Source organism: Chrysochloris asiatica, unplaced genomic scaffold (assembly GCF_000296735.1).
Source record: "Chrysochloris asiatica unplaced genomic scaffold, ChrAsi1.0 scaffold00086, whole genome shotgun sequence".
Lineage (NCBI taxonomy): Eukaryota > Metazoa > Chordata > Mammalia > Afrosoricida > Chrysochloridae > Chrysochloris > Chrysochloris asiatica.
In genome coordinates, this window is record NW_006408604.1 from 7,407,616 (window position 1) to 7,423,141 (window position 15,526).

A 15,526-nucleotide genomic window follows, 5' to 3' on the forward strand; every position below is an offset into this window, starting at 1 on the left:
AAAACAACTATATATATACATATACATACATAAATATATATATATGTATAATTTTCTACCTTTATAGATCTTGGACATCTCATGTGACTGTAGGATAAGCACTCAATTGCAAAGTTGATCTGAACCCAAGGTTGGCAGTTCAAACTTATCAGCCAATCCTTGGAAACCCTATACAAGGTCACTATGAGTTGGAACTGACTGGACAACACTTAACAACAACAACCTTTATCCATCTTACAAGTACATGTGCTTTAGTGGAGAAGTTTCAGTTTGGTTGCTGAAATTGGCATTTAAATACAACAGGAGAATTATCTTTAGCATAATTTTCTTTCAACTAGTCTTTTATAAAGAAATATGAACATGGCCAATGTATGAGTTGTTTTTTTTTCTATTTCTTTATACTGAAAAGAATAGTGGAAACTGTTGTTTAGATTGAATTTCTAGGTGAGGAGTGGCTGTCTTTGTCAGGGTTTGACACACCCATGTGTTCTCAATTCAATTGTATTTCATTGGCTGGGTTAACATTTGGATGATTGCTGTTTTCCACTTACAGGAATGTAGTTTGCATTGATATAGTCAGCTCCTTCTTCTTCATTCATGGAGACTAATCGCACCCGGCTAAAGTCATCTGTAATGAGTTAGGGAGAAAACAAATATTAAAAATTAAGATGGAAGGAAGAATTATCTTGACCCTCTTTACCCAATAGTCAAACACATTAGTAATGGCTTTTTTGAAGACTGATATTTTAGCCAAACCTCAATTTTAGTCTCATTTAAATAAATGTACTATTTTCTCCCCCACCAGCTCTCATGTCCTTAGAAGGATTGTATCAAGGTTTCTAGGAGACTGTACAGAATATTGGTGGTGATAGTGGCTGCTGGTTGGTGGTTATGTGCCGTGGAGTTGGTTCCAAGGCTGTAAATCTTTATGGGAGCAGCAAGTCTCATATTTCTCTTGTTGAGCAGCTGGAGGGTTCAAACTGCTGACCTTATGGTTAGCAGCCCAACTTGCAACCCACTACACTACCGGACTTCCTTTGTGCAGACTATTAGCAGGGTATAAAATGTCTAGGAGATTGCATGGAAGGCACCATTAACTAGCCTAAATACATGATTTCCATTTTACCTAGGGATAGCCAGAGAATTCACTACCTTGGGGAGACCTTGAGAAGAGAAGATGAAGTTACATGGATTTTAAATGGATGCCTTTTAAAAGAAAAAAGTAAAATTTGAAATGTAAGGTATTACGTTATTATATTATTATTACAAAATTTTATCAAGAAATACTATCAATGAGAGAATTCTCTTTCTAGAGCTTTTTCATCCTCTTCTTACTTGTTCACCCCCTCTCCCAGAGTATAGCAGAGAAGAAAGTTAAATTATTATCAGAATGTGTTTTCATTGCCTTGCAAGTACTTTATAAGGAGTTGTTGTTGTTAAGTGCCATCAAGTCGGTTCTGACCCATAGCGACCCTGAACAGGGTTTCCAAGGCTGTAAATGTTTATGGTAGCAGAAAGCCTCATCTTTCTCCCATGGAGCAGCTGATAGTTTCGAACTTCTGATCTTGTGGTTCGCAGCCCGATTCGTAACCACTACGCTACCAGAGTACTAGAGGCAATGTGGCTGCTAATCAAAAGGTCTGCAGCTCAAACCCACCAGCATCTCTGTGGGAGAAAAGACCTGGCCATCAGCTCCCATCAAGATGACAGCTGAGGACATTTCTGGGACAGTTCTCCTGTCATTATGAGTAGGGATTAACTGGATGGCACACAAAAAGTATTTTGTATCACTTTTTTTCCTCATGGAACGTAGTTTTATTGCAAAATGCTAGATAACAGAACTGGCCAGAAGTAAGTCAATACACTCCGCTCTCTTTCTATTAGCTTTCTTCTACTGTCAATGAATTAACCAAAAATAAATTTATGAGAGCACAAATTGTCTGACCTCCAACTTGACTGAGGCTTTTTTGATCTACAAAGGGTTGAAAGGTCAGTCTTCATTCATACACATACTATTTATTCTTAGCATACAGTAGAGGTCCACTGGCATCAAAGCATGGAAGAAATCAATGGTTAAACTATAATCACAGGCATAACCTTGAGAGGACAGATGACAACTAGCTCTGGCCAGAGATTGGTGAAATTGATTAATCTGCAATAATGGTGGTCCTTCAACCTTTAAAAGACCTGAGTACAATCGGCACCACTGAAAAACTTACATGGTAGAATGTTTGTGTAACGGTTTTTACATCGATTCAGTGGAAGATCTGCAGCAAAGTGTGGAATATCCAGTCCAATCAATTTCAGCTCCTGTAAAAAGACAGAGAATGAATTTAGGAGATTTACATAAATGGTGAGGATTGAATGTTCACAATTCTTCACTCCCTAAATGTAGTAGAATTATCAGACCACTTTGCCATATGAGTTTTCAGTGGCTTCCCTTTTGATAAGAGTGTTCTCTACCCTATTATTATCAATTTGCTTTGGCCAATGAACTTAAGTAGAACTCAGGTAAAATGTGGTATTTGAAATATGCTTATTTGGTTTGGTTTGCTCTCTTACACTTCTGCCATTTGCCAGGAGAAGAAAATGCCCTGGGAAGCTGCTGGTTCCAGAATGAGGAAACATATGGAATAGATCTATGTCTATTGACCCATCATTTGGAGCAGAACTGCCCCATCTATCCACAAACCCGTGAGAGAAAGAACAATTCAAGGTTGTTTCTTTTCTAACATTTATTACAGCAATAGTTGGCTAATACAGTTTATTAATATGTTATAGAGCTTAGTGATCATTTGAGGATGCTAAAAATTCTACACTTAACATTCAAATCATGGGAAATTTGAAAACAGAAATTCCTTTCGGTATTTTAGAGGTACTGTTGTTAGGTTCCTTCGAGTTGGTTCTGACTCATAGCAACCTTATGCACAACAAAACAAACTAATCTGTGCCAATCTCACAATTCTGGTTATTCTTGACCCCGTTGTTGCTGCCACTGTGCCATTCCATCTCATTGGGGTCTTCCGTTTCTTCACTGGCCCTCCACTTTACCAAACATGATGTCCTTCTCCTGGGACTGGTCCCTTCTGATAAAATGTCTGAAGGATGAGAGATGATGTTTCAGATGCATTCTAGCTATACTTTTTCCAACACAGATTGTTTGTTCTTCTGGCAGGCCATGGTAATTTCAATAGTCTTCTCCAACACTATAACTCAGATGCATCAATTCTTCTGTGGTCTTCCTTATTCATTGTCCAACTTTCACATGCATATAAGGTGATTAAAAACACCATGCAAGCCAGGTGCATGTTAAAGATGTCAAACTGACATATTTACACTTGAATACTTTAAGAGGTCTTGCACAGCAGATTTGCCTAATGCAATACATCATTTGGTTTTTGACTGTTTCCCTGAGTGTTTGTGGATACCAGCAAAATGAAGTCTTTGATGACTGCCATCTTTGCTCCATTTACCATGATGTTATTTATTTTTGTTTCCTTTCCATAGAGGTACAATCCATGCTGAAGGGTGTAGTCTTTGATCTTGATCAGTAAATATGCTAAATCCTCTTTGCTTCCAGCAAGCAAGCTTGTATCATCTGCATATTTCAAGTTGTTAAAGAATCTTCCTCCAATCCTGATGTCATGTTGTTCATAATCAAGCTTTTCAGATTATTTACTCAGCATACAGATTTAAAAAGTATGGCGAAATAATACAACCCTGGTGCACACCTTTCCTAATTTTAAACCATTCATTATCCCTTGTTCTGTTTGAACGACTGCCTCTTGGTCTTTGTACACGTTCCGTATGAGCACAATTAAGTGTTATAGAATACCTATTCTTTGAAATGCTATTCATAGCTTGCCATAATATACAGATAAAAGCCTTTGCATCTTAACATTATTTCCCCTCTTTTACCCATTCAAACTATGCCTTGATTCCTGTATCATAGAACCTTGTTGTTCCAAAGTTGAGTATACATCATTACTTACCTCTGTCCCATTTAGCCCATCTGTCCCATTTAGCCCATGCAAACCTACTTAGTGTTTCCGTATCTTCCCTTTTCTTCCACTCCCTCCCCTTTCTTGCATATTGCCCTCCCCTTCCTTGTATTGCCCTCCCCTTCCTTGTGTAAGGAACTCTGGTAGTCTTGTTGTTGTTAAGTGCCGTCGAGTCGGTTCCGACTCATAGTGACCCTGTACAGGGTTTCCGAGGGTGTCAATCCTTACGGGAGTAGAAAGCCTCATCTTTCTCCCGCGGAGCGGCTGGTAGTTTTGAACCGCTGACCTTAAGGTTCACAGCCCGATTCGTAACCACTACGCTACCAGAGCTCCTGGTAGCGTAGTGGTTACGAATTGGGCTGCTAACCTCGGCAGTTCGAAACTACCAGCTGTCCTGCGGTAGAAAGATGAGGCTTTCTGCTCCCATAAAGATATGCAGCCTTGGAAACCCTGTGCAGGGTCATTATGAGTCGGAACCAACTCCACAGTACTTATCAACAACAACAACAACAACAACTTCCTTGTATATTACTCTCCCCTTCATCTGAACTATGCTGTGACTATCCCCTAACCTGTGCCATACTGTCCCCTCCCTCCTACCCCTGGTAACCATCAGAGAATGTTTTTTTCTTTTAGTATGGAAATCTTTTCTTAAGCTTTTACAATAATGGTGTTATGTAATATTGTCCTTTCTGACTGACTAATTCATTCAGCATAATGTCCTCAAGGTTCATCCATGTTTTGAGGTGTTTTATTACTTCATCATTATTCTTCAAGGTAGCATAGTATTGCATTGTGCATACATACCAACGTTTGTTTATCCATTCTTCCACTGATGGGCACTTAAGCTTTCTCCATATTTTTGTTATTATGAATAGTGTTGCAACAAACTTTGGCATGCATATTTCTACTCATGTTCTGGCTCATATTTTTGTAGACATGTACCAAGAAGAGGAATTGCTGGATCATAAGATATTCCTATTTCCAACTTTCTGAGGAAATGCCCTACCATTTTCCAGAGTGGCTGAACCATTTTACATTCCCACCAGCAATGTAGGAGGGCCCCAGTTTCTCGACATCCTCACCAGCATAAATTGCTCTCTAATTTTTTGAACTTCACTGCTACTGCTGGTGTGAGATGATATCTCATTGTTGTTTTGATTTGCATCTCTTTGTGGCACTGTGGATTAATGCGTCAGACTGCTAAGCCATTTGAACTGCAAGGTCAGTGGTTTAAGCTCACCAGCTTCTCCTTCGAAACCCTATACAGATTCTCTGTGGGTCAGAACTGACTCTATGGCACTTAACAACAACAACACAACATACATCAGAACAGTATAAATAACCAACACCTGCTAAAATCATTCTGAGTTGAATAGTAAGAGAAGTGAAAAGAGAAGACTATCTCCTGATCACATCTACCAGAGGCAATCAGAGGGCTTAAGAATCTAATTATTGAAAATACAACAGTATAACAATGCCTAAAAAGCAACAGAAAACACTGCTCATTTCCAGAAACAAGACAAACTATCTCATGTAAATGAGCTGGAGATTGACCTAGAATTTCCATTGGAAGTAGTGCAGGCTTTGAAAATGCCTGATAAGGAATCCAGGAGAATGATAAGCCTATGAGCTTTCAAGAACAAAAGGACAGATTGAAATGAGGAGCACTGTGTAAGGAACAACGTCCATAATGCAAGATATAGGGTTAATGGTCACTAACTATCTGATACAAAAGTCTCTAAAGGAAATTTGAATTAATAGTGGTAGGCAAACCCACAAATAGAAAATAAGGACATCCAAATATCTGTCTGTATCTGCCAGTATTCTTATAAATCTTGTTATGTAGAGGGTACACTGTTTGGGCAGTTTTCAATATAGACAACCATCACATAATAGAAGGTTATGTTATTGGAAAAATAAGGAAGAATGAAGAACTGATGCATTTGAATTGTCGAAGAGTAATGAATATTTCCTGGATTGCCAGAAGAACAAATAAATCTTTCTTGGAAGACGTGCAACCAGAATGCTTCCTAGAAGCAATTATAGCAAGCCTTCATTTCATGTACTTTAGACATAGTGTTAGGAAGGACCAGTCCCTGGAGAAGGACATCATGCTAGATAAAGTGGAAGGTCAGTGAAAAAGAAAAAGACCCTCAATGAGATGACTGATACTGTGGATGCAACAATGGGCTCAAACAACAATAATTGTGAGAATGGTGCAGGATCAGGCAGTGTTTCATGCTATTATATGTAGGTTTGGTATGAGTCAGAACCAACATGATGACACATAACAACATCAGCTGGTTGTTATGTTCATATCTTATAGGAAACAGAGGGTTTGAAGTCAGGGCCATATGGATTTCCCTGGGCCATTGTTCATGTTGTGCTCTATGTTAATGATGTTCTTTGTAATTGTACAGTGAACAACCAATTCAGCATCAGGCAGCAGATACAGTTACATTCCTGTACAAGGACTTATGCCCACATTTTAGAGAAATATAAGTAGAAAACACTTATCTACTTATATTATGGGAGTATGTATATAGTATGTATCTCTCATAAGTCAAAAACCAATTGCTATGAATTTTATTTACAATTATACTAAAAAACTCATAGCCATTGAGTTGATTCTGATGCCTAGTGACCCTGTATAAGGTTTTTGAGGTTGTAAATCTTTATGGGAGCAGAAAATCTCCTCTTTCTCCCATGGAGAGTTTCAACTGCTAAATCAGTATTTATCCTATAGTGCCTACCAGGGCATCTTGCAGGTACTTTACAAGATGTTGATTTTATACATCAGGTTTGCTCCCCATCATTTCTTCCAATTATTACCTCAAAAAGCATAAGCTAGAACAATACTTCTCTAGGGAGGAATTTTGGCGTGTTTTCAAAAGACTTTTGAAGGGAGTGGGAGACATTTGACAATGTTTCAAGAGATTGAGCAGGGATTTCATGCACTTTGTGTCTTGATATAAGTTTTTATGCAAAGGTATATGCTCTAGAAAGCATCTTCTTGGCTTTTCTGCTGCTTTCAACTAGAAAATTCTTGGTAGCAACTTTCCCCTGTACTTACTGGCACTAGGTTCCACACCTGAAGTCAATCAATACACATGAGCCAATCCAATTGCCTAGATTTCTCTCTTTGCTTTTGCCTTTTCATTGCTATTGTCTTTTCAAGGAAAGACAAACAAACTCAACTCCTTGGTCTAATTTGAAGCCAGTCTAAAAGACACACTGCTGATTTTGATTCTCAATTCCAAAATTAGAAGATTTTCATCTTGCCAAAGTCCTTCGTTACCAAATATTTTCAAACAGAAGGCTGTTACTTTATAACTGATTTTTCACTTTTAAAGGAGTTTCAAAGGCTGATTACATTCTTCTTGTAAGAAACAAAATTGATTTTTTACAACTTGTAAACAAATCTGTGTTATTTTTAAGTGAATTTCTTTTTTAGCTATAAACTTATTTAAATGATACTGCCATTGCTTAAATTAATTTGGAAATCTTAAGAAATTATAAGAAAGGTACTTTATAGATATATATCAAAATATGTGGCTTTGGTCAATGTATTGATGTGGTGCTATGGGTTAATGCGCTGGACTGTAAAGTCGCTTTGAACAATAAAGTTAGTGGTTTAAGCTCACCAGTCACTTCTCAGAAACCCTGTACGGGGTCGCTATGGTTGCAATCAACTTGATGGCACTTAACAACAAATAACAATTTGTAATCTGTATGGTCTTGGACAAAGAGTTCTAAAGTTGAACATCAGTTGATTGTTGCTGTTACGTACCATCAAATAGATTCTGACAGATAGCGACCCTTATAGGGTTTTTGAATGAGTGAATGGAGGGTTTGAACTATTGACCTTGTGGTTAGCAGTCCAGAGCTGATCACACAGTGCTACATCAGGACTCTGTAACATCAGTTTAAGTATCTGTACAATAAGGCTAATAATGTCTTCATACTTCACTGGATTGGAGTCTTAGTGTGGTGCTATCAGCACTGGACTGGTAACCACAAGGTCATCAGTTCAAATCCACCAGCCATTCCTTGTAAACCCTACACAGGGTCAGTATGAGTCAGAACCAACTCAATGGCACATAACAGTAACAACAACTTCGTTGAATGATAGTGATTATCAGATGGAGAAATTATAACAAACTAATATTGCTGCATCACTGTTCCAATGATTGTGAAGATACTTCTGCTATGATCAGGTAGAAAACTAAGTGTGGCTCTTTATTTTACTGAGCATGATTCCATAATTTCTCCCTCCTTTGCTATTTGCTCCAACAGACCAATAACTTCCCCTTCTAGGCACACCCCTGCTTTGCGTACAGAGTGATAAACCACAGGGAAAGGCCTCAGATACAGAAGAAACTGGAGACAGATTGAGGTTGAGCACTGGCACACATATGGAAGCTCATTGACTGAGAGAACTTTAATTGTGTGTTGCTTCCCTGCTGTAAATGCCCTAAGTTGATAAGAGAGGTTTAATTGGCTGAACACTGTAAATGGAAATTGCCAATGCTGAATTGCTGCAAAGCTGAAACTGCATGTATACACAAAATGCTTTGCAGTCTTTTGTAATTTAGCCTGTTACTAAGTGGAAAATCAAATACTGAGTTTCCAGTCCAGTAGCTTTGCAGTCATTTCCTTTCCAACCATATGGAAATTCTAGAGACTTAATCTTCATGAAGGCAAAATATGTAGTGATAGCCTGGAACCAACATAAATCATATTTGCATTTTCTCTTGCTAGTTTTATTGATAAAACAATTTATTATCAGTTCTATTTTCCAGACCAAGCAGCCACCCAAGCCTAGTGGCAGTCTATGTTGTGTTGGCTGTGTTTAAAACATACAGGTTTTAAAAACTGAAGCACAAACATATGCACTATCATCATCTGAACAGAACACAAGCTATATTCTGGTTGTCAGCAGGGGATGGCACCTGGGACTTGGGCAGCAGAGCCAGATGAACTCATCTATTACTAGACTACTTGTCCATAGGACTCCTGGTGTAGAGCTATAGGATCAGCACTGGACTGTGAACCACAAGGTCAGCAGTTCGAACCCACCAGTTGCTCCTCGGTAACCCTATACAGGGTCACTATAAGTTGGAACTGACTCAACGGCACTTAACAACAACAACTTGTCCATAAGAGCAAAAGAGGTGAGGAAAATCAAATGAGTAGTGGTACTTTTGATAGAAGAATTTCCTTTATGGGATGGTGCAATGGATTTGTACATCACAAAAAAGTTGAAGAGGATTTAGAACACGGTGGTTGGTGAAGTGCTCCAATGACAATTTGGAGTACACTAATAGTGGGAAACGGGTGCAAATAGAAGACTAGATAAAAACGGAGTCAGCCTCAGGAAAGTCTAGGAACAGCTAGCAGGACCTGCCCTGAGCATGAGGGTGGGATTTAGGCACAGTGCCTTAGCCACTGGACAAATTACTAGTATGAGCACTTGGAAAACAAATAATACAAGGAAGGAAGATTTAGGCATAGGAAGAAACTAAAACCGTTGGTAAAGAATCTACTGGAGTGAGTTTAGGTTGACTTATTTTCAAATCACTGAAACATAATCTTGAAGATGATATCTCACCAAGGTCAGTATGGTATGGAGTTGGGAACAGGTCAGCCACAGGCTCTGTTACCAGAAAGATTTTGCATCTTTAATTTGAGCTTGACCGGACAGAGTTAAAATCAGACTGAGTGACCAGAGTAGCTTGTGTTGTGTGATTTAGAGAAAGCTCTGGTGGTGTAGTGGTTGTGAGTTGGGCTGCTAACTTCAAGGTCAGCAGTTCGAAACTACCAGCTGTTCCGTGGGAGAAAGATGAGGCTTTCTGCTCCTGTAAAGATTTACAACCTTGGAAACCCTATACAGGGTCGCTATGAGTCAGAACTGACTTCACAGCACATAACAACAACAACATAGGTAGCTGTTCAGTAGACTGGGCTGCAACACAGGCAAAAACAGCTGCAAATGGCAGTTACTTCCAGAAATCATAGGTCATCTCTTATGAACTATGTGATAAGTATTATAGTTTAATTTCGATCTTTTCAATCATTATTTCTGAACAGAGCTAGTGAGGGCATTTACTAGCATATTGATCAAACAGTAAGAACTGAAATTAATGGAAGAAAGAGTAGTGATTATATGACATGGATTTCCAAATTTTATTCTCAAAAGTCTAGTTCTTTAAAACCTTTTACATAAGAAACATTAAGACACAAGGAATTGAAGCTAATCCCTATGTCTCAAACCTCCTTATGAAAAGATGTATATTTTCACCAGAAGGATAATCAATCTTTCCAACAGGTTAAAAATCAAATACAGCGTGAAAAATGAATTTATTCAGTGAAAGCAAATTAACAGCTCATATAGCGTCATGTATGACTTATAGTTGTATTGGTAATATATGTAAATCCAGACATTAGTTTCAATTTGCATAATGCTTATAAATGATGCAGTTTCTCAGTGTGAGTCTGATCTTCCAATGTCAGTACCAAAGTGAATACCAATCCTGTGCATTCAGATCAACAGAACAAATAATTGTTCAGCTACTGGATTTAGCTAAACTATCTGTGTTAGTTATCCACTGCTGCTGTAACAGGGCTACCACAGTGGGTGGCTTTAACAAACAGAAATTTATATTCTCATAGTTTATGAAGCTAGAAGTCTGAAATTCAAGATGCCAGCTCTGGAGGGAGGCTTTCTATCTCTGCTCTGGAGGAAAAACATCTTCTCTTTCTGCTTCTGCTCCTCGGGCAATCTTCCTTATGACTTGGCATGTTTCTTCCCCATTTCTACTTGGCACACACCCTACACTAATCCTGTCTTACTAACGTAACAAAGACAACTCATTTCCCATCAGAGAAGTTAGGATTTACAGCACATATTTTGGGGGGACATAATTCAATCCAGACATTTCTATTACAAATGGGAGAAGAAGGGATAATGGGGCACCAAGAGAGTCCAAAATCTAGAATAACAAATTACAATTGCTTTTAAGACTTGAAAAGAATCCTCTTTTCTCAGAGGTCATCTGGGCATCCATCAGGCCCTCTGGGATGGCAATTCGCCTCCAAAAGCTTTCGTTGACTCCATTCTCCTAGCCCATCTGAGTTGCCATCCCACCCTCTCAGCCATGGCAAATCCCATTCTTCTGCCCCTTGAGCAGGCAGCCCTAACCCTCAGCTTTGGATGATGGTCCCATTCCCTCAGGATTCCTTAACTGTAGTTCCAGACTTCAGAACTGAGTTGGTGAAGATCCTGCTCTTTGAAACCTACCAAGCTTTGGCCCCCCGCCTTTGTGTTTTAGGAGTCTGTGGCCCTACCATTTGAAACTAAGAAGGTTCTGTTTCCCATGCTCCTTCCAATAACTCTGCTGATAGCAGCTGCTCCAGGGATGGTCCCCCCCCCCCTTTTTTTTTTCTAGGAAGACAGGAGACATAACTCCTTGACCTGTGTTCTATACAATTCCAAGAGGCAGACAGTGTTCTTTACTTTCATTTTCTCTGTCTCCCTTGGTCTAATGGTTTTCTGCTGTGGTAGATGATTTAGATCCCTCAGTCAGAGGCTTAACCACTTTAACAAAAGATTGTGTAGCCACATCCTTGGTGAACATTCTAGGATATATGTCCTTTATTTGTACAAAGAAGTTTTCCAAATTCTGTGTTGTTGTTTTTTTAAGGTTGCATGCTGTTTTATTCCATTTATATAACATTCTTTTTTCCTTTAAATTTCACTTACTTTGCTGTTGTTGAAAATAAAAACAGCATAAAAAATACCAATTCAAGTTTCTACAAGTACAATTTGATGCCATTGATTATATTCTTTGAGTTGTGCAACCCATTCTTACCTTCCGTTTCTGAGTTGGTCCTCCTTCATTAACATAAACTCCCTGTTCCTAAGGCTCCTATTCTTTTGAGTTGTGTTGTAAATTTAATTCGATATAGATAGTTCTGGTGTGGTGCTGTATGATAAGCACTGGACTGCTAAACACAAGGTCAGCAGTTCAAACTTACCAGCCACTCCTTGGAAACCTTATCCAGAGCGGCTGAGTCAGAACTGACTCTCTGACTCTGGTAAACACAGATCTTTTTAACTAATTAAACTAAGCTGTTGATTGATTTGAAGGCGACCCCAGGTGATGCTTTTGGTTTAAGTTTAAAGTATATCTCAGTAATAGTTTCAGGGGGTTGCGCAGTGCAATTTACTGTAAGTAGCAAGGAGAAACAATGTGATCTCTTTAATATCTTGCTAAAAATCTCTTCAGCCTAATATCCAAGTTTATAACATATACTAAACATTTCAATACAATTCAGCCAAGTTATGTGCTATTGCATAAAAATATTGCCTGTCTTCCACTGCTCAATCACATGTTCTTCCTCTTTCAAAGCCTTACAGAAGCACATTTAACATCCTTATTTCTAGTATTTCCATCATAATATTAATCTTTAAGACAATAGGAACTTTCTTATAGGTTTCCTCATTTCCTCTGAGCCTTCATTAGAATTGCTTTTGACATTCATAATTCTACCAACAGTCTCTTCATGTCAATGTAGGTTTTCATATTTGTTATTAGCTGTTGTTAGGTGCTGTGTAGTCAGATCCGACTCAGAGCATCCCTATATACAATAGAATGAAACGCTACCTAATCTTGTGCCGGCCTCACAATTGTTGTTATATTTGAATCCATTGTTGCATCACTGTTTCAATCCATTTCATTGGGGTCTTCCTCTTTTTCAATGACCCTCCACTTTACCAAGTATGATATCCTTTACAAAGGGCTAACCCCTCCCGATGTCATTGTTGTTGTTAAGTGCTAAGACTCATAGCCACCCTGTAGACGGTTTCTGAGGAGCAGCAGTCCAGTGCTTATCCTACAGCGCCACATCAGGACTCCAATCCCTCCTGATAACATGGCTAAAATACATAAGACAAAGTATTGCCAAGCTTGTTTCTAAGGAGATTTCTGCCTGTACTTCTTCCAAGATAGATCTGTTTGTTTTTCTGGCAGCCCATGGTACTTTCAATATTTTTCACCAACACCATAAAGCAAATGCATCAAATTCTTCCATAGTCTTCCTTATTTATTTCCCAGTTTTCACATGCATATGAGTTGAAAATACCATGGCTTGGGTCAGGTGCCTTAGTTCTTAAAGTGACATCTTTGTTCTTAAACACTTCAAAGAGGTCCTTTGCAGTAGATTTGCCCACTACAATACATCATTTTATATCTTGACTGCTGCTTCCATGAGCATGGATTATGGATCCAATTAAAATGAAATCTTTGACAATTTCAATCTTTTCTTTTATTTATCTTGTTGTTTACTGGTCTAGTTGTGAGGATTGTTATTTTCTTTACATTGAGTGGTGATCCATACTGAAGGCTATTTCTTTGATTTTCATGAGCAAGTGTTTCAAGTCTTATTCACTTGTAGCAAGCAAAGTTATGTTGACTTTTATAGTAGGAACTTTACAAATCTTTCAGTTTCTACCCATTATCCAATTCCCAACCTACTTCCACATTATAGGTCTCTATTAGAGTAGTACTCCCACTTCTTGATGCCACATTCTGTCTTAATTATCTAGTGATGTAATAAAGGGAATAACACAAGCAGGTGGTTTTAACAAATAGAAATTTCTTTTCTTACAGTTTCTGAAACTGTTGTTGTTGTTAGGTGCCATCGAATTGGTTCTGACTCATAGCAACCCTGTGTGCAACAGAATGAAACCCTGCCTGGTCCTACACTATCTTCACATTTGTTGTTATGTTTGAGCCCATTGTTGCTGCCACCATGTCAATTAGTCTCACTGGGAGTTTTCCTCTTTTCCAACTTTATGATGTATGATAAGCACTTTCCCTTCTCTAGGAACTAGTCCCTTCTAACAACGTGCCCAAATTTCATGACATAACCATGTGAGCATCTTCTGAGCTGCATCAGTTTGTTGGAACATCTCAACTTGTATTCCATCAATTCCTGGAGCCTTGTTTTTTGTTTGTTTGTTTTTTGACAATGCCTTCCATGCAGCTTGAACTTCTTCCTTCAATGCCATCAATTCTTGCTTATATGGTACCTCTTGAAATGACTGAACACTGATCAATTCTTTTTGGTACAGTGATTCTTTGTATTCCTTCCATTTTCTTCAGATGCTTCCTAAATTGCATAATGTTTTGCCAGTTGTTGTTGTTGTTATTGTAAAGCGCTGTTGAGTCATTCTGACCCATAGCGATCCTGTATAGTGTTTCTGAGGAGTGGCTGGTGAGTCTGAATTGTTGGCTTTGCAGTTCAAACGGACTTTGCAGGTCAGTGCATTAACCCCTAGTGCCACATCAGATTTCAATAGTACAAGTTGAGGCTTGACTTTTTTCTTCAGTTATTTTGACATGAAATTTGCTGAGCGGGTTCTTCCCATCCCTTTTGGTTTGCTAACTTCAGGTCTTTGCACATTTTATCATAATACATTCTATTGTCTTTTGGAATTTTCTGTTTAGCTTTTTACTTTACATTTCTGCAAGTTGCATTAGCGTCTCTACATTCAAGAGCAAGTTTCAGTCTCTTTTAGCAGCCATTTTGATCTTTTTCTTTCTTTCCTGTGTTTTCAATGACCTTTTGTTTTCCTCATGTATGATGTTCTGATGTCATCCTATAACTCTTCTGGTCTTCAGTCATTAGTTCTTCAAATCTGTTCTCGCTATGGTCTCTAAATTGATGTGGAATGTATTCAAGGTCATGCTTTGTCTATCATGGGACTTGCTTTCATTTCCTTCAGCTTCAGCCTGTACTTGCCTATGAACAATTGATCTGTTCCACAGTTGGTCCCTGACCTTGTTTGGGCTCATGATATGGAGCTTCTACATTGTCTCTTCCCACAAATGTAGTCAATTTAATTTGTGCATATTCCATCTGGTGAGGTCCACCTGTATAGTAGCAAGTTATGTTATTGAAAAAAGTATTTTCAATGAATAGGACTTTTGTTGTTGTTAAGTGCCATCAAGTTGGTTCTGACCCAGAAACCCTAGGTTTTCTGAGGAGCAGCTGGTGAGCTTAAGCGACCAAACTTGTGGTTCAAACTGACTTTGCAGTCCAGTGTATTAACCACATATCCAGCATCATTTCTGTCACCAAGAATGATAGAAATCCTTTGTCTTTGTTTCCAACATTCACCTTCCAACGATCAGTAATTATTATTGCATCTTGATTACATATTTTATCCCTTTCTGACTGAAGAATTTGGTTGTTGTTGTTAAGTGCCATCGAGTTGGTTCTGACTCATAGTGACCTTGTGTAGGGTTTCCGAGAAGTAGTTGGTGGGCCTGTACTGCCAATCTTGTGGTTCGAAGTCCAGTTCTTCCAGTGCCACACCAGAAGTTGGTACGTTTCTTCAGTTTCATCGTCACTGGCTTTAGTGGCTGGTGCACACATTTGAATAATAGTTGCATTAACTAGTCTTTCTGGTTGTTGTTGTTGTTGTTGTGTGCCGTGGAGTCGGTTCCGACTCATAG

The 15,526-nt window shown here is 38.7% G+C and overlaps 1 protein-coding gene across 2 annotated transcripts in view; it reads right to left on the reverse strand.

The window, feature by feature from the left end:
- PTPRO (protein tyrosine phosphatase, receptor type, O) overlaps positions 1 to 15,526 on the reverse strand; it is a 345,855-nt gene that overhangs the window by 16,645 nt on the left and 313,684 nt on the right. For both annotated transcript variants that reach the window (XM_006866027.1, XM_006866028.1), the window contains 2 exons: positions 2,220 to 2,310; positions 552 to 628 (listed from right to left, as the gene is read on the reverse strand). In XM_006866027.1, the coding sequence (XP_006866089.1) occupies positions 552 to 628; positions 2,220 to 2,310 (168 nt within the window). The remainder of the gene's footprint in view (positions 1 to 551; positions 629 to 2,219; positions 2,311 to 15,526) is intronic.